Below are 18101 nucleotides of genomic sequence, written 5' to 3'. Positions count from 1 at the left end.
CTTAAATTTGATTTAGCTACGGTATAATTACTTTTTTATTCCCTTGTAACTATAAGCAGTCTATGGGGAAACACTTTAAAACAATACAGCCAGGTGCAGTGGCATGTGCCTGTAGTCCCAACTACTCGGGAGGCTGAGGTGGGAGGATCACTTGAGCCCAGGAGTTCTGGGCTGTAGTGTGCTATGCCGATCGGGTGTCCACACTTAGTTCGGCATCAATATGCTGACCTCCCGGAAGCCAGGTACCACCAGGTTGCCTAAGGAGGGGTGAACCAGCCCAGGTCAGAAACAGAGCAGGTCAAAACTCCTGTGCCGATCAGTAGTGGGATCGTGCCTGTGAATAGCCACTGCACTCCAGCCTGGGCAACATAGCGTGACCCTGTCTCTAAAAAACAAGACAGTACAAATATTCTGTACCTTATCAAATTTTCTCCTCTAAATTTACCATGAAGTTGCAAAATGATGACTGTTCAACTACAGCATTGCCTCCACATTTACCAGTGTTGGCATTCTGCTATTAGCAGGACCTCCCCTTCTCCCTCATTTATTTATCTACTTAAGATTGGTATAGACGCAGAAATGTCTATTTTTCATTGGTTTATAATTGATTACTGTACTTATTAATTTTGGTATTCAAATTGCCTCAGATTTGGCCTAAAGGAGCTCCTTCAGTCTGGTTCCTGTACCCTTATGAATTCCCCCATTTTTTTTTTTTGGGTACTTATTTTCTATAATTACTTCATTTTAACTGTTCTTGCCCTGTAGCAAAACATGAATGGTACTATATTAACTAACAGCCATGAGGAAGCTGTCTCTAACTTCATTTATATACCAATGTTACTAAAGAAGATTAAGGGAGGAAATTAATAAATGAATCAGACTTTGTATTATTTCTTTGGTATCATTAGTACTAGAATAGATTTCTTAATTTGGACATCCTTTAGAATGTGAGGTGTGTGTACAGTTTGGAGTCTCTTGTATTAGTGTAGGAGTGAAACTTGAGACCATGCGAGTGATGGTCAGCCTTTCCTAGGATTTCTCTGCCAATTTCTAATTTGTCCATGACCTTAACTTTGCTTATTGTGTTTTTCCCCTAGCCTGGCACCATATCGAGGGTGGTTTCCAGTGATTTCCAGTCTCTGCTGCTCCAATTTTGTCTATTTCTACACTTTTAATAGCCTCAAAGCAGTCTGGGTCAAAGGTCAACGTTCTACCACTGGAAAAGATCTGGTAATTGGGTTTGTTGCAGGTAACAAGGTTTTCTGGGTATAAAATATTTTCATATTTATCTTGTGGTTTTATATCCTCTAAAAAGTTATTTAGCCCAAAGTAATGGCTTATAAAGAATATCATCATTTTTCCAACTTTTTTGTGTGTGTTAAAAAAACACATGACATAAAATTTACCATATTAATCATTTTAAGTGTAAGGTAAGTAGTGTTAAATATGTTCACATTGTTGTGAAACAAATCTCCAGGACTTTTTCATATTACAGACCTGATTCCATTCTCAGTAAACTCCCCTTTTCCCTCTCCCTCAGCCTCTAGTAACTACCATCCTACTTTCAGTTTCCTAAGAATTTGACTACTTTACATAGTTGATATAAGTCAAATCATACAGTATTTATTTTTTTTGTGTGCCTGGCTTATTTTACTTAGTATAATATCTTCAACTTTCATCCATGCCATATAGTATGTGACATGACTTCCTTTTTTATCACTGAATAATATTCCATTACATGTATATATCACATTCTCTTTATCTATTCATCTGCTAATGGGCACCTAGGTTGCTTCCATCTCTTGGCTGTTGTGAATACTGCTATGAAAATGGGTGTGTAAATATCTCTTTGAGAGCCTGCTTTCAGTTATTTTGGATATATATCCAGAAATGGGATTCCTGGATCACTTGGAATTCTGTTTTATTTTCTCTGGAATCTCCATACTGTTTTTCATAACATAGTAGCATTATAATCCCACCAACAGTATACAGAAGTTCCCATTTTTCCACATTCTCACTAACACTTATTTTCTGTTTTAGGATAGTAGCCAACCTAATAGGTGTGAGGTGATATCTCACTGTGGTTTTGATTTGCATTTCTCTGATGATTAGTGATGTTGAACATCTTTTCATATGTTTGCTGGCCATTTGTATATTATCTTTGTAGAAATTTCTATTCTGGTCCTTTGTCCATTTTTTAATCGAGGTATTAGATTTTTTATTTTTAAGTTGTAGGATTTCTTTATGTGGTATAATAAAAAATATATGTGCCCTTTGTCCCTGGTTCCTGGCACAGTTCCTAAAACTATTGGAATTTCCTGAGTGGCAGTATCTTTTGTCATTCCTAACGAGGCCCTTTGAACTATACCTGAGTTTAGGCTAATAAGGTTACTATTGGTGGGCTCCTAGATAGCTTCAGGATGGAGGCTGGTAGCCATGTGCTTAGAGAGATTGAATTGTGGATAAATAACAGGATAGAAATCTAGGAGTCATCACAGGCTCTTTGTGCCTTCCCACCCTCTACATCTGCTTGGCCATTAAGAACCATTGGTCTGGCTGGGTGCAGTGGCTCACACCTGTAATCCCAGCATTTTGGGAGGTTGAGGCAGGTAGATCACAAGGTCAGGAAATCAAGACCATCCTGGTCAACATGGTGAAACCCTGTCTCTACTAAAAATACAAAAATTAGCTGGATATGCTGGCGTGTACCTGTAATCCCAGCTACTCAGGAGGCTGAGGCAGGAGAATCGGTTGAACCAGGGAGTCGGAGATTGCAGTGAGCCAAGATCACGCCACTACACTTCAGCCTGGTGACTGAGCAAGACTCCGTCTCAAAAAAAAAAGAACTATTGGTCTGTCTCCTCAGTATGTCTTGGATCCATTTCCTCTTCTCCATATCCCTAGCCATTTCCCCAAATCAAGCCTTATCATTGTTCATCTGGACTATTGCACTAGTCTGATCTTGCCTTTGAGGTCTTCCTCATGAACCCACTTTGCACAGTCTTGCAGCCTTTCTAGGAGAGTAGTTTTCCAACAGTATCACAACTCAAAGAACTCAAGTTTGAGATTTGTTCGCTTGGGGAAAAAATTAGAATAGTTTCTGTATAGAAAGAGCTTTTTTTTTTTTTTACAGAAATTACAACAAATGGCAATCCAGTGGCATCTTCTATACTTGAGACCGGTTATTTGTAATACCTTGATTTTAATCATTGTAGATTACTATAGTTTATATATATTCACATTAGAAAGATTGACTCAGAGGGACTAACTCATATAACTTTCTAGGAAACTTCTAATTCATGGATGATATGTTGAAATTTTTTGCTTGTTAAATCGTCCAAAGCTGTTTATTTGCTGCTGTGTCTTCCACCCCATTACCCACCAGATATATACCACCCTTGTGTTACTGTCTCTGTGTCCTGTTTGTTTCCTTTCTAACTCGTACTGTAATTTATGATTACAGTAGACTTCCCTATACCTGACGCAGCTGGACTGGTACAGTAGTCAGTTAACTTTTATTTTTTACTTTTTTCCACTTCTTTAAAAATTTTTTTTCAGGGCTCATGCATAATTTTTTTTTTTTCTTTTTTTTTTCTGAGGGCTCAGTTTTTAAAAGTCAGTTAAAGTAACAAATATAATAAATAGCCTACTGACCTTAATTGTTATATTTTAACTTTAAAGTTCACTCTTCCGATTTTTTTTTTTTCTTAAGATGGTGTCTCACTTTGTCGCCCAGGCTGGAATGCAGAGGCATGATCTCGGCTGGCTGCAACCTTTGCCTCCCAGGTTCAAGTGATTCTTCTGCCTCAGCCTCCTGAATAGCTGGGATTACAGGCGCCTGGCACCATGCCCAGCTAATTTGACAAACATGGTGAAACTCTGTCTCTACTAAAAATATAAAAAATTAGCCCAGTGTAGTAGTGGGTACCTGTAATTCCAGCTACTCAGGAGACTGAGGCAGGAGAATCACTTGAACCCAGGAGGTGGAGGTTGCAGTGAGCCAAGATTGCGCCACTGCACTCCAGCCTGGGCAGCAAGAGGGAAACTCCATCTTTAAATAAATAAATAAAATATTTTAAAAGGTAGGGAAAGAAAGAAAAAGAAAATGGTTGGGAGGCCCAGCTCCTGAGTCTTCTGGCAGCTTTTGTTGGGTCAGCAGCATCAGGGATCCCTTGCGGCATGTCATCGGCATGTCATTGGCGCCACCCGGTTCCTGGTGAGCCCCCCGTGACAGGCAGAGTTCACACCCCCAGGACGCATGGACCGGGCCGCAGCCCATGTCCCAAGCCAACTGTATTATAAGGCATCTGCCCTACTCCTGCTGGGGCCAAGTGGTGCGGGGCTTTGGCTGTGGCTCCAAGCAGCTGGGCATCCCCACAGCTAATTTTCCTGAGCAAGTGGTAATCTGCCAGCTGATACATCCGGGGACATTTATTATGGTTGGGCCAGTGTCGGAAGTGGAGATGTTCATACGATGGTGGTGAGCATAGGATGGAACCCATGACTACCAGAATAGAATGAAGTCCATGGAAATGCATATCATGGATACCTTTAAAGAGGACTTCTGTGGGGCAATCCTTAGTTTGGCCATTGTTGTCTACCTTAGACCAGAAAATAAATTTGATTCTTTAGAGTCACTTTTTTTAGCAATTCAGGGTGATATTGAGGATTTACCAGAACATTTGAAACTCAAAGTAGACAAATTCTTCCAGGTTTCTTAAAGCAAAATAATGAATGGCCACTGATGAAAAAGCATATTATTTATTCATTCACTGTTTTTTAGTGTTTCAGTGTTTATTACTTCCAGCCTCATCTTGGTTATATTTCAAAAATCAAACATTTTCCTACAGCTGTGACTTAAACAATACAATGTAGTTATTGTATCATGCTTCCACTGTTAAATTAAGCCCATCATGTCATAGCACTAAAAAGATTGATTTAAGGCTGGGCGTGGTGGCTCACGCCTATAATCCCAGCACTTTGGGAGGCCGAGGCAGGTGGATCACGAGGTCAAGAGATCGAGACCATCCTGGTCAACAAGGTGAAACCCCATCTCTACTAAAAATACAGAAATTAGCTGGGCCTGGTGGTGCGCACCTGTAGTCCCAGCTACTTGGGAGGCTGAGGCAGGAGAATTGCTTGAACCCAGGAGGTGGAGGTTGCGGTGAGCTGAGATCATGCCATTGCACTCCAGTCTGGGTAACAACAGTGAAACTCTGTCTCAAAAAAAAAAAAAAAAGATTGATTTAAAAATCAAGATTTAAAAAATACATATTGATTAAGATGTACCACTAGGAAGGTATTACATGTGTATAAGTATGGTAAAAAGGCAAGTTCACTAGTTTGAGATGAAAAGTAACATTTTCATGATAAAATACCAGCATGTATGTACTTGTATAATGTATACTTCTAAATAGAGAAGGCTTATTCAAGTAAATGCATTAAGGCCAAGTGCAGTGGCTCACTCCTGTAATCCCAGCACTTTGGGAGTCTGAGGTGGGAGGACTGCTTGAGCTCAGGAGTTTAAGACCAGTCTAGGCAACATAGTGAGACCCCATCTCTATAAATTAAAAAAAAAGTAAATACATTAAATGGAAGGTTGATAGTTTACCAAAACCTACAAAGATGTTTGTAAAATTTTGTTTTAGTCATTTTCTTTGAAGTTGCATCATTGTACAATCTTCATTTTGTATGGAGCTGCTTCAATTCTAAATCTTCTAGACTTCCCCTGCCTAGCTATTTTTTATTGTTGTTTTAAGACAGTAAAATAAGTGTTTTTTAAGTCTAAAAAAGAAAAGAAAATGGTCAAGAACTGCTTTTCTGAAACTCCGAGTCTATTTTATCCCTGCTTGAAAGCTTTCAGTGTCAGTCCCTTGCATGCAGCTTGGCACCCTCAGCATACAAGTCTCCTGCTGTTCACAGGATAAAAGCCTGACATATCTTATCTGCTATGATACTGCTTACCTCAAGTTTGATCTTTCCTGATTTTGACTGCAGACACCACAGATAGGCTACTTGCTAGGATGCCTATGCTCTTCACTTCTAGTTACTGAGTTTTACGCTTACCAAGAGTGAACTGTTTAGTCTCAAATCTGCTTATGCCAGTTTCATCTGTTACTGTAGGCAAAGCATTATGGTATGGGTGTCATTCCATGCCAAACTGTGATTCTTTTGACTGTACCAACCCATTCATTAACTCTATTCCACCACACCAACTGTGGTCTGTCTGACACAGTCTTACTGCTAATTTCATTTTATTAATTCCCATTCATCCCTTTATTCTCCGCTCCCTCTTCTTCAGGAATCCTTCCTTGTTTCCCATACCTGCCACCCCCAGGTTTTTTTCTGGGTTAGGTGCCTTCCTGTGTGCTCCAGCATAGCATCTACCTCTGTCTTAGTGTTTATTGTCTAATAATAAGTCTGCATATTATTCATCTAATAATAAGTCTGCATATTCTTCTTCATCTTTAACTGGACCGTAAGCTCCTTAAAGGCAGAGATAACATTTTTGTTATTTCCAGATCCCCAGTGCCTTAGCACACTGCCTAGTACATAGAAAGTGCTTATTAAACATTGAGTGAATTAATTAAATTTAAAATACAGCTCCTCCTAGAGTCTTCTCCATTTTACTAAGTGCCACCTCTGTTCTTCCAGTTGGTCTACCCAAAATCTTGAATGTATTCTCCTCCTCTCTGACCCCACCTCCAATCCATGAGCAAACCTTTGTTCTTATGATACCCAGAATTCAACTATACTCGACCCTCCACATCCTTGGGTTCCACATCTGTGGATTCAACCAACTATGAATTGAAAGTATTTGGGGAAAAAGAAAAGGGTAGTTGCATCTGTACTGAACATGTAGCCTTTTTTTTTCTTGCCATTATTATTCCCTAAACGATACAGTGTAACAAGTATCTACATAGCCTTTACATTGTATCATAAGTAATCTAGAAGGTTTTGTTTTGTTTTTTGTTTTTGTTTTTGTTTTTTGAGATGGAGTCTTGCTCTGTCACTCAGGCTGGAGTGCAGTGGCACAATCTTGGCTCAATTTCTGCCTCCTAGGTTCAAGCTATTCTCCTGCCTCAGCCTCCCGAGTACCTGGGATTACAGGTACCTGCCACCATGCCCTGTTAATTTTTTATTTTTAGTAGAGACAAGGTTTCACCATTTTGGGCAGGCTGGTCTCGAACTCTTGACCTCAGGTTATCTGCCTGCCTCGACCTCCCAAAGTGCTGAGATTACAGGCATGAGCCACCATGCCTGGCCGAGATTATTTAAAGTGTATGGGAGGATGTATGTAGGTTACATGCAAATACTTGTGCCATTTTATATCAGGGACTGGAGCATCCTTTTTCATACCATATTGGCCAGGTCTTGAACTCTTGACCTCAAGTGATCTGCCCACCTTGGCCTCCCACAGTGCTGGGAGTGAGCCTCCAAACCCACCTGGCTAGAGCCTCCTAACTGATCTCTCACTTCCGCCTTAGTCTCCTTCAGTCTGTATTCAACACGGCAGCCAGTGTGATCATGTTAAAACATGAATGAGGGCTGGGTGCAGTGGCTCACGTCATTAATCCCAGAGGTTTGGGAGGCTAAGTTCAGAGGGTTGCTTGAGGCCAGGAGTTTGAGACAGCCTGGGCAACATAGCAAAACCTCATCTCTACAAAAAATAAAACAATTAGCTGGGCATGGTGGCACGCATTTGTAGTCCTAGCTACTCAGGAGTCGTTCAGAGTGAGATCCTGTCTCTTAGAAAACAATTTTTAAGTGAGTGAGATCATATTTCTCTGTTCAGAGCCTTCCAGTTGCTTCCCATCTCATCCAGAGTAAAACCCAAAGCCCTTACCTAGTCCTGCAAAGCCTGTTTAGCCTGGTCATCCTATTTTCTTTACTTACACTGCTGCAGCCACCCTGACCTCTTTTCTCCTTCCTGAACACCTCTGGCATGCGTCTGCTTGTGTCCCTGCTGTGACTTCTGCCTGGTAACCGTGTGGTTAACTCCTTCACCTCCTTTTAGATTTTTCCCTAAGTGGCCACTGTTAAATGATAAACTTTAGACAAATTGCATTTAACAGAGTTTTTTTTTGTTTCGTTTTGTTTTTGTTTTGAGACCAAGTTTCGCTGTTGTTACCCAGACTGGAGTGCAATGGTGCGATCTCGGCTCACTGCAACCTCCCCCTCCTGGGTTCAAGCAATTCTCCTGCCTCAGCCTCCCGAGTAGCTGGGCGCGCACCACCATGCCCAGCAAATTTTTGTATTTTTAGTAGAGATGGAGTTTCACCTTGTTGACCAGGATGGTCTCGATCTCTTGACCTTGTGATCTACCCACCTCGGCCTCCCAAAGTGCTGGGATTATAGGCGTGAGCCACCGTGCCTGGCCGGCTGTTTTTGTTTTTGTTTTTTTTTAGGAGTCTCATTCTGTTGTACCTGAGCGAGTCAAGGAATGCACCACACTCGGAGATTGAATTATGTCCTATTTATGCCAGCGACTGAGAGGTGGCTAACACCCAGAATTCTCTAGGCCCCTAAGAAAAAGTTAGGTGGTCTTTAATACCCTAGTTTTAAAAGGGAAGGGGAACCTAGCTGAAGCAAATTTTTCACAGAAGAGTAAGCAAAAAAGTTAAAAGATGAACTAGTACTGAGAAATAAAACAGTGCCGGGTGCAAGGGGTAAAGCTATCATGAAAGACATACAACTTATAGATAATGGGGGCTCTGGGCACTCGACAGCACCTGCATTCCCTGGCTCTGCTAGTACCACTTAACTTGGCCTCTTATCAGCAAATGGATTCCTGGAGGTGCCCAGTGTCAGCCTGCCCCAGCTACGTACTACAGTTACATACTTAATGGTGGGAAAATAACTAAAATGAAGAAGCTAAGATGGAGTCTGTCTGGCTCAAGAAGCTAACGTGAAGCCTGAATAGCTCTCAGTCTGAGAAAGAGAGAGTCAGTTTTAGCTGGCAGAAAGCAGGTTATCACACTGTCACCCAGGCTAGAGTACAGTGGTGTGATCTCAGCTCACTGCAACCTCTGCCTCCCAGGTTCAAGCAATTTTTCTGCCTCAGCCTCCTGAGTAGCTGGGACTACAGGTGCATGCCATTATGCCCAGCTAATTTTTGTATTTTTAGTAGAGATACGATTTCTCTATGTTGGCCAGGCTGGTCTCAAACTTCTGACCTCAGGTGATCCACCAACCTCAGGCTCCCAAAGTGCTGGGATTACAGGCATAAGCCATGCGCCCAGACTAACAGAGTTTGATCAAGCAAAGAACAATTCACAAATTGGGCAGCCCTCAGAACCAGGTCAGAGTGACTCTGAAGCTGTTACATGGTAGAATATTTATGGACAGAAAAAGGAAAGTGACATACAGAAACAGCCAGATTGGTTACCACTTGTTTACCTTACTTGAACAGTTGGCTGCCTGTGATTGGTTGAAACTCTATGATTGGCACAAGATCCAGTTAGGTTGTAGTTCTGTTGCCCAGGCTGGAGTGCAATGGTGCAGTCATAATTCACTGCAGCCTCCAATTCCTGGGCTCTAGAGATCCCCCTGCATCTACCTCTCAATTAACTGGGACTACAGGTATGCCACTACACCCAGCTAACTTTTAAAAAATTTTTTTGTAGAGATGGGGGTCTTACTATGTTGCTCAGGCTGGTTTCAAACTCCTGGCCTCAAGTGATTCTCCTACCTCGACCTTCCAAAGTGCTGGGATTACAGGTATGAGCCACTGCACCCAGCCAAATAATCATTTTAAAAAATAAGAATATTTATTTTTATTGATATTAAATCTACCTTCTTAAAGCAACTAGAAACAAATATGAAACTTATTATGTATGTTTTCTCCCCCAACAAAGGTATGAGTTAGCAAATCCAAAATGACTTTATGTATACTTTAGGATAAGGAAATATTTTGTGATCCTCGCCTAGTTCCCTTGGACAATAAAGAAAAAGTATACCGTCTCCCACAAGCCATTCATTCATCATGGTTTGTTCATTAAATATATATTGAGTATCTAGTATGTGCTAAATCCAGCTCTAGGTGCTAAGGATACAGCAGTAAATAAAAAATGAAAATTTTTATTTTCCTCATGAAGCTTATGATCTAATAGTGTAAGATAGACAATAAACAAGGAAAATACATAGTATGTTAGAGGTTAAGGTTACAGACAAAATTTAAGCAGAGAATGGATAGAGAGTAGTGAGGGTTAAAAAGAGGTACCGTTGGCCGGGCACATTGGCTCACACCTGTAATCCCAGCATTTTGGGAGGCTGAGGCGGGTGGATCACCTGAGGTCAGGAGTTCCAGACCAGCCTGGCCAACATGGTGAAACCCCCTGTCTACTAAAAATGCAAAAATTATCTGGGTGTGGTGGCAGGCGTCTGTAATCCCAGCTACTTGGGAGACTGAGGTATAAGAATCGCTTGAACCCTAGAGGCAGAGGTTGCAGTGAGCAGAGACCGTGCCACTGCACTCTAGCCTGGCAGACAGAGCAAGACTCCATCTCCAAAATAAAAAAGAAAGAGGTATAATTTTAGATAGTGTGGTGTTAAGTCAAGTTAAAGCTATTTCTACATATTTTAACTTCAGTGCTGGGAATGTTAAGAAATTAAAAATAAATTAGCTGGTGTGTGCCTGTAGTCCCAGCTACTTGGGAGGCTGAGGAGGGAGGATCACTTGAGCCCAGGAGTAGGAGGCTGCAGCAGGACCATGTCTCAAAAAATAAAATAAAATACTTTTAACAGCTAATGGAATAAAAGAGGTGTGAAAAATTGTAAAGAATAAAATGAATAATCACTTGGTGATTAAGCTGATTTTGATCCACAGGGTCAAATGTGGCATCTGGTGGGTAGAGGCCAGGGAGACTACTAAATATCCTACACAATAGCCCACACACACACCCACACACAACAAAGAATTTTCTACTGCAAAATATCAGAACTGTCTCAGTTGGGAGACCCTGGGTTAAAGAATTTTACAATCCTTTGTAATCGTGAGATTCTCTAATTGTAAGTCTTCTCTTTTTCCGAAGGTTGGGAGTTCCTTGAAAATTACTATTGTGAGTTTTAAACTTCTCTTCATAACAAGTTTTTGTACTTTAATATGTACTTATTTTTATAATAATTCTAACAGCTTTCTCTCTTCCTGTTGTGAGCCTATCATAGGATTATAATCACTGCAGAAATGAGTTGTGTCATCTCTAAGGAGAACTATAAACAGCATTGTTGCTTTTCAAATTCTTCTTGAAACTTAGAAATTTATTATTTATTGTATTTTCCCAGAAAAACAAGCCTATAAAGCTTAATAGCCTGGAGAATAATTTGGAGACAGAACCTTAACAGATAACTTAAGTGAGGAGACATTCATTTTATGAAATTGGAATTTTTACCAGTGACTCTTAATGAATGCCAAAGGTATTATCATTGTGATAGTTCAAAATGCATTTTCTGCCCTCAGGCCTTAAATCTGGCAAGACAGGTTTGTTCCTTTTGCGTGTGAAGTTTCATTCCTTCCTACGGAGTCAAGTGATTTTTTAGATTTGTGCCTTTTCCTGCCATTTTCTTATATCCATGGTCATTGCACATATTTTCCAGAAGGCATACCCAATTAACATACTTTCTGTTTCCTCTCCATAACAAAGGAGACTCACTGCTGATAAAACGATTTGTTTTCACAATTTTGGGAGTAAATAGCTATGTTCCAGTTGTTCCTTGATTTGGTGTGTTCAATCACTGTTCTTCATCTCTTAATTTTGGTGTGTTCTTTCTTGTAAATGATTGGTTACATAAAAGAATGAAAGAAAGTAGAATTATAGACATTAGAATTAGAAGAAAAACAGTCTTCTGCCCTTTGGTAGGTAAAGTATTAATTTGTATTTCCGCTTTAGAGCTGAAGTAGCATCCACAGCTTGAAACTGCCAGAAGAGTTTTTTTTGTTTGTTTGTTTTTTTTCCTGAGACAGAGTCTTGCTGTGTTACCCAGGCTAGAGTGCAGTGGCATGATCTCAGCTCACTGCAACCTCCGCCTCCCAGGTTCAAGTGATTCTTCTGCCTCAGCCTCCTAAGTAGCTGGGATTACAGGCACCCACCACTGCCCCCAGCTAATTTTTGTATTTTTTGTAGAGACAGGGTTTCACCATCTTGGCCAGGCTGGTCTTGAACTCCTGACCTTGTGATTCACCCACCTTGGCCTTCCAAAGTGCTGGGATTACAGGCTTGAGCCACTGTGCCTGGCTGGAACTGGCAGAAGAGTTTTGTACACAGGCTTATACATAAGCAGACAATTTTCTTTATCCTTTGGGCCTGTCAGGAGTTGGAACTGGTACTCATGAATAGTTTGTGACATGCTTCTCTTGGTGGAATTTTGAACTTTTCTTGATGATATAGGTTGGAAGTTTTAGTAAAGTTTTGGATTCTCAAGTATTTTGAGTGGCTTCTCTCAGAACTCATAAAACTATAGTGGTTAAAAAATACTCCTCCATCTATTTTGGCTTAGAGGGTGAAAAAAGTACTTGAACTTCTCAGATAAAAAGCTTTGAAATACCAAATGTTCTTACAAGGACTTGATAATTTGTTATTTAAATAATGTGGTACATTTTTGTACTTGAAGTTGTCCTTTAAAAGAATCCTTTCAGTCTTTCTGCTTGTGTTAATAATGGGGATATGAAAGCAGATTTTTTTTCTTTGAATAAGAAAAGGTGTCACTCTGTTGCCCAGGCTCTGGAGTGCAGTGGCATGATCACAGCTCACTGCAGCCTTAACCTCCTGGGCTCAAGGGATCCTCCCACTTCAGCCTCTTGAGTAACTGGAACCACAGGAGTACGCCACCGTGCGTGGATAATTTTTAATATTTTTTGTGGAGATGGAGTCTTCCTATGTTGCCCTGAATGGTCTTGAACTCCTGAGCTCAAGTGATCCTTGCACATCAGCCTCTCAAAAGTGCTGAGATTATAGGCATGAGCCACCATACTGGGTATGAAAGCAGAATTTTAAAGAATGGTTAGATCTTAATCTTAGCTGCATTGCCTCCTAAGTGTTTTGTATGTGTCTGCCTCTTAAATGAAGACATTTTTTTTCTAAATAGTATTTAATAGCAACATTTCACTTGTTTAGAAAGGTGTGTGCACTATGCCTTTCTAGAGTGTCCCTGGAAGCTTGTGATCTCTGGTCCTGAGTTCTCCTGTCTTCCTTTTCTCTTAAAATGAACGCAGTAGACTACTCAATTCACTTTCTAGTCTGATTTTTCTGGCTGTTGGTTTTTCTCTGTTAAGTGAAGTGTGCATTGCGTTGAATAGGAATACATTCTAAAATCTAGGCAAATAGGAATGGGTTAATATTCTTCTATACTGGTCTCTGGGGCACTAGTACTTTTAAAAATAGACTAGCATGAATCTGTAACTGAGGGTTTTTAAGATTATAGTCAATGCCTCCAGTGACAATGTATGAATATTTTTAAGTTATAACTAAAGATGACTGCTTAGTGTTACGTGAATCTATAAAAATATAACAAATACGACTGATAAAAGTATTAGGTGATGTCTTTTATTTTGAGAAATGTGTTCTCATAATGCTCCTTAGAGATAGGCAGCAAAATATCTTTAACAACTGTAGGCAACCAGTGAAAAAATCGAATTTGTATCTCTTGGCAGTTTTGCCAAGTTTATCCTTGGTTAGACTATATCTAATATTCGTATATAGACTATATCTAATATTCCTGTATATAATATTTTGACATCCCTGAAATCAAAACTTTATTTCTTCAGTTGTGTTTAAATGAATTTTAGTAAAAGACTCTTGCTTAAGATTTTTTCTCTTGGTTCTTCAGATCTTGACTAGAGCCAGACAGCTGGGTGTGTGCTTTTCTTTTACTGAGTTTGTTCATTACTTCATTTGTTCCACTATGTATTTAACAAATTATAACGTATATGCCATGTGTCAGGCACTTTGTTACAATTCTATCTGGTATTTTTTTTTTAATCATTTCAGGACTTGTGAGGAATATTTTAATATCTCAAGATGGTGTTAAATTGGGATCATGTGTTTTCAAAAAAGAAGCACCTGGCTCATTGTATTGTTCTACTCTGAGGCAACCTTGGGGGGGCCAAGATCCCCGTCCTTAAGCTTGTAAGGATCATGATTCTTGTGAAGCTGTTTCAGGTGTTTTGTGACACTTAATAACTGCTGCTTGCTGCCTGCCTATCCTAATTATCTAAGGGATGAGGAACTCTTCAATGAGCTTCTAGTCTCTGTTAAGGCACTTTAAAATGTCACCACTTTTCCCCCTCTTGCCACCCATTGTACCAGATCCAAACTCACATCAAACCATGTGAGCTACTTGTAAATTGTGTGTTTTATCTGATATTGCCATAGACTTAGCATGTTAGCTATAAGCCACTCCATCTCTAAAGCTGTTATGTTAAAATTATATTTAAAGCTGTATCAAAATTGCTACTTTGAATGGTATACAAATTAACAAATAGATTGCCTATTGTACAATGAGGAAACTTGTTGCTCTTCATCTGGAGAGGTGCTGCTGCCAGCCACTTTGCTATCAGCAAAGCTTCCAAATCGCTTCTAACAGTAGTGGCTTGTGTTGTACCCTGGCACAAAGGGACTCCTTACCTTAGGTCTCCTAAGAGGTCAGTGGCAGAGATAGAAATGGAATATTGGTATGTAGCTTTAAAACAGCAAAGCTGAAAAGCTGACATTTTGCTTTCCCTTTTTCTCTCCATCTTTCTTATTAAAGGAGTGGTTAACGTGTTGCTAACAACTCCACTCTGGGTGGTAAACACCAGACTGAAGCTGCAAGGGGCAAAATTTAGGAATGAAGACATTGTACCAACAAACTACAAAGGTATCATTGGTAAGTATCTCTTTGCTGAGTTCCTGTTTAAAGGTTTTCCTTCTTGTTTGTATCTGAAATATGTTGCCACATAAAGCTACATAACAGAAAACCTCAAATCTCGGCATTCATCAGTAGCATTTTTTTAACTCATGTGTCTGTGGATTGATGTGGATTTGGCTCATCTAAGCTAGCCCTAGCCTGACAGTCTCAGCCCACATGTCTCTCCTCCTCTTTCTGGGACCAGCATGAGTATCTTCTCCTCATTGTGATGGCAAAAGCTCAAGAGAACACAGCCAATCATATAAACACCTTTCAACCCTGTTGGCACCTTGTCTGTTGACATCCCAGTGGCAAAGGACATTACATAGCCACGCCCGAGATGAGGTAGAGAAGTATACTTCTCCCAGAGAGTATCAGTGGGAAGGGATGAATATTTTTGAAGAATAATCTATACTTCTTTATTCCAGTGCTGTCTTTGGATAGATACCAGATTGGTATCAGATGTCTTTGAGCTTCTGCCTTTCAGTAGTATGGCATTACCAGGTTCTACTTTTCCTATCACTCTTTGTAGTGAAATAGTGGTTTTTAGAAGTCAAATCCTGTATAATAAACTCCAGGAAACAATCTTCCTTTTCTTGTACTGGACTTTGTTGTGAAATATGTGGGCTCAATTCACAGTTCTGTATAATCCAGAGTTCCCAGTGATGGTGATAATGACTTAGGAGAATATGACATTCTAGCCCTGGATCATCAGGAATGGTTGCCTGTGATTGAAGTTAGTCTCTCAATAACTTGGTGACTGTCAGTGTCTGATTATCAAAAAATAATTAAGTAATAAACTTGCCCCCAGACTATCATTGCAAGAAGGAAATTTTTTTTTCCTTTTTTTTTTTAGTTGGAGTCTCACTGTGTCACCCAGGCTGGAGTGCATTGGCACAATCTTGGCTCACTGCAACCTCTGCCTCTCAGGTTCAAGTGATTATCCTGCCTCAGCATCCTGAGTAGCTGGGATTATTGGTGCACACCACCATGACTAGTTAATTTTTGTATTTTTAGCAGAGACAGGGTTTCACCATGTTGGCCAGGCTGGTCTCAAACTCCTGATCCCGTGATCTGCCCACCTTGGCCTCCCAAAGTGCTAGGATTACAGGCGTGAGCCATTACACCTGGCTGCAAGAAGGAAATCTTTATAGAACAAGTATGGTTTGTGTTCTGGGTACATTTGAACAGAATTCACGTTGTCTTCCTTAGTTAGGGGATTGTCATTGTGCTTTTCAAACGTCCCTCATTTCTTGCTTAGATGCTTTTCATCAGATCATTCGAGATGAGGGAATCTTGGCTTTATGGAATGGCACATTTCCCTCCTTGCTGTTGGTCTTCAATCCTGCCATCCAGTTCATGTTTTATGAAGGTTTAAAACGGCAGCTTTTAAAGAAACGGATGAAGGTAATCCCTGATTTTGAAAACAATAAAATAATTCTCTCCGACACCTTCTTGTTGACTAGATTGATGTGATTTTGTTCTCTCTTTGCTTTCCAGCTTTCTTCTTTGGATGTGTTTATCATTGGTGCAGTAGCCAAAGCAATTGCCACTACGGTCACCTATCCCATGCAGACGGTACAGTCAATTCTGAGGGTGAGTGCTGAAGTTCTCTTCACATTTAGTCAAACAGCATTTTATTATATGTGGTCTCTATTTAAAACATCGTTAATAAAGCAATAGAGCAGTTAGTTGGTATGCCAGAATATTCCCTATCCATTTTTTTTTCTTTTCTTTTTTTGAGATAGGATCTCCCTCTGTCACTCAGGCTGGAGTACAGTGGTACAACATGGCTGTCTGTGGCCTTGACCTCCTAGGCTCTAGCAGTCCTGCCTCAGCCACCTAAGTAGCTGACTACAGGCATACACCACCTTGTCCAGCTAATTTTAAACTTTTTCTGTGAAGATGGGTGTCACTGTGTTTCCTAGGCTTGTCTCAAAGTCCGGGACTCAAGCGATCTTGCTACCTTGGCCTTCCAAAGTGCTGAGATTATAGGCTTGAACCATTGTGCCCAGCCCCCAGTTTTTCATTTGTTTGATATTCTGCTTAACTAGGCTGGCTAATCATTGGTTTAGAATGCAGTTTGCATTTGTGATTTCTTTTTTTTTTTTTTTTTGAAACAGAGTTTCACTCTTGTTACCCAGGCTGGAGTGCAATGGCGCGATCTCGGCTCACCGCAACCTCCACCTCCTGGGTTCAGGCAATTCTCCTGCCTCAGCCTCCTGAGTAGCTGGGATTACAGGCATGCACCACCATGCCCAGCTAATTTTGTTGTATTTTTAGTAGAGACGGGGTTTCACCATGTTGACCAGGATGGTCTCGATCTCTTGACCTCGTGATCCAACCACCTCGGCCTCTCAAAGTGCTGGGATTATAGGCTTGAGCCACCGCACCTGGCCTGCATTTGTGATTTCTTACGTAAAGTAATGTCTCAGAAAACACAGATGTGGAGACAAGTTCTTTAAAGACCTCAGGAAAGCACAAGTTTGCTTCCTTCTCATTCAAGTTAATTGATTTGGTGCCCCAGGACTGATTATCCTTCATAAAATCAGAGGTTTAATTCCTTTAGTTCACTCAGGAGGAATTAATGATTTAGCTTTTCTGAAGCACTTTCAAATTTCTGTTTTTTAATTCATTCAGTTATTTATCCATTCAAATATTTATTAAGCACCCACACTGTGGGAGGACCTGGGCATGCAGTAGTAAATAAAAGTCATAATCCTTGCCCTTTCGAAGCTAATGGAAGAGACTGAATAGGTAAATAAGCAACATAAATAGTTAATTACAAATTGAAAAAGGAGCTATAAAAGAAATTATTTAGTGGAGAGGGGCATGGTGGGAATCTTAAGATAGCATGATTGGAGGTGCGCTTCTTTGAGAAGGGATATTTAATCAAGAGGCAAAGGAGCATAAGACTATAGCTGGGCAGGGAGGAGGAAAGTGCATTCCAGGCAGGGGGAGCATGATGTGTGTATTAGTCCATTCTCAGGATAGTCTAAAGGACTGCCTGAGACTGGGTAATTTGTAAAGGAAAGAGGTTTAATTGACTCACTGATAAGTATGGCTGGGGAGGCCTCACGAAACTTACAGTCATGGCAGAAGGGGAAGCAAATACATACTTCTTCACATGGTGGCAGCAAGGACAAGTGCAAGGGAACTCCCCTTATGAAACCATCAGATCTCATGAGACTTATTCACTACCACAAGAATAGTATAGG

General features: G+C 40.5%; 1 protein-coding gene and 1 pseudogene across 2 annotated transcripts in view; both read left to right on the top strand.

Moving 5' to 3' along the window:
- The window catches only part of SLC25A17 (solute carrier family 25 member 17), an 85918-nt gene that overhangs the window by 27989 nt on the left and 39828 nt on the right, over positions 1 to 18101 (top strand). For both annotated transcript variants that reach the window (XR_013521188.1, XM_035266467.2), the window contains exons 4-7: positions 1098 to 1249; positions 14746 to 14862; positions 16145 to 16290; positions 16384 to 16479. Coding sequence is in view for 1 of the 2 variants with exons in the window: in XM_035266467.2 (XP_035122358.1) it covers positions 1098 to 1249; positions 14746 to 14862; positions 16145 to 16290; positions 16384 to 16479 (511 nt within the window). In the remaining variant the exon portion in view is untranslated. The remainder of the gene's footprint in view (positions 1 to 1097; positions 1250 to 14745; positions 14863 to 16144; positions 16291 to 16383; positions 16480 to 18101) is intronic.
- Positions 4131 to 4893, top strand: LOC144577401 (riboflavin kinase pseudogene; annotated as a pseudogene).

Source organism: Callithrix jacchus, chromosome 1 (assembly GCF_049354715.1).
Source record: "Callithrix jacchus isolate 240 chromosome 1, calJac240_pri, whole genome shotgun sequence".
In the NCBI taxonomy this organism is placed as follows: domain Eukaryota; kingdom Metazoa; phylum Chordata; class Mammalia; order Primates; family Cebidae; genus Callithrix; species Callithrix jacchus.
The sequence above is the reverse complement of the archived record's forward strand: the minus strand, read 5'-3'. Positions and strand labels throughout refer to the sequence as shown.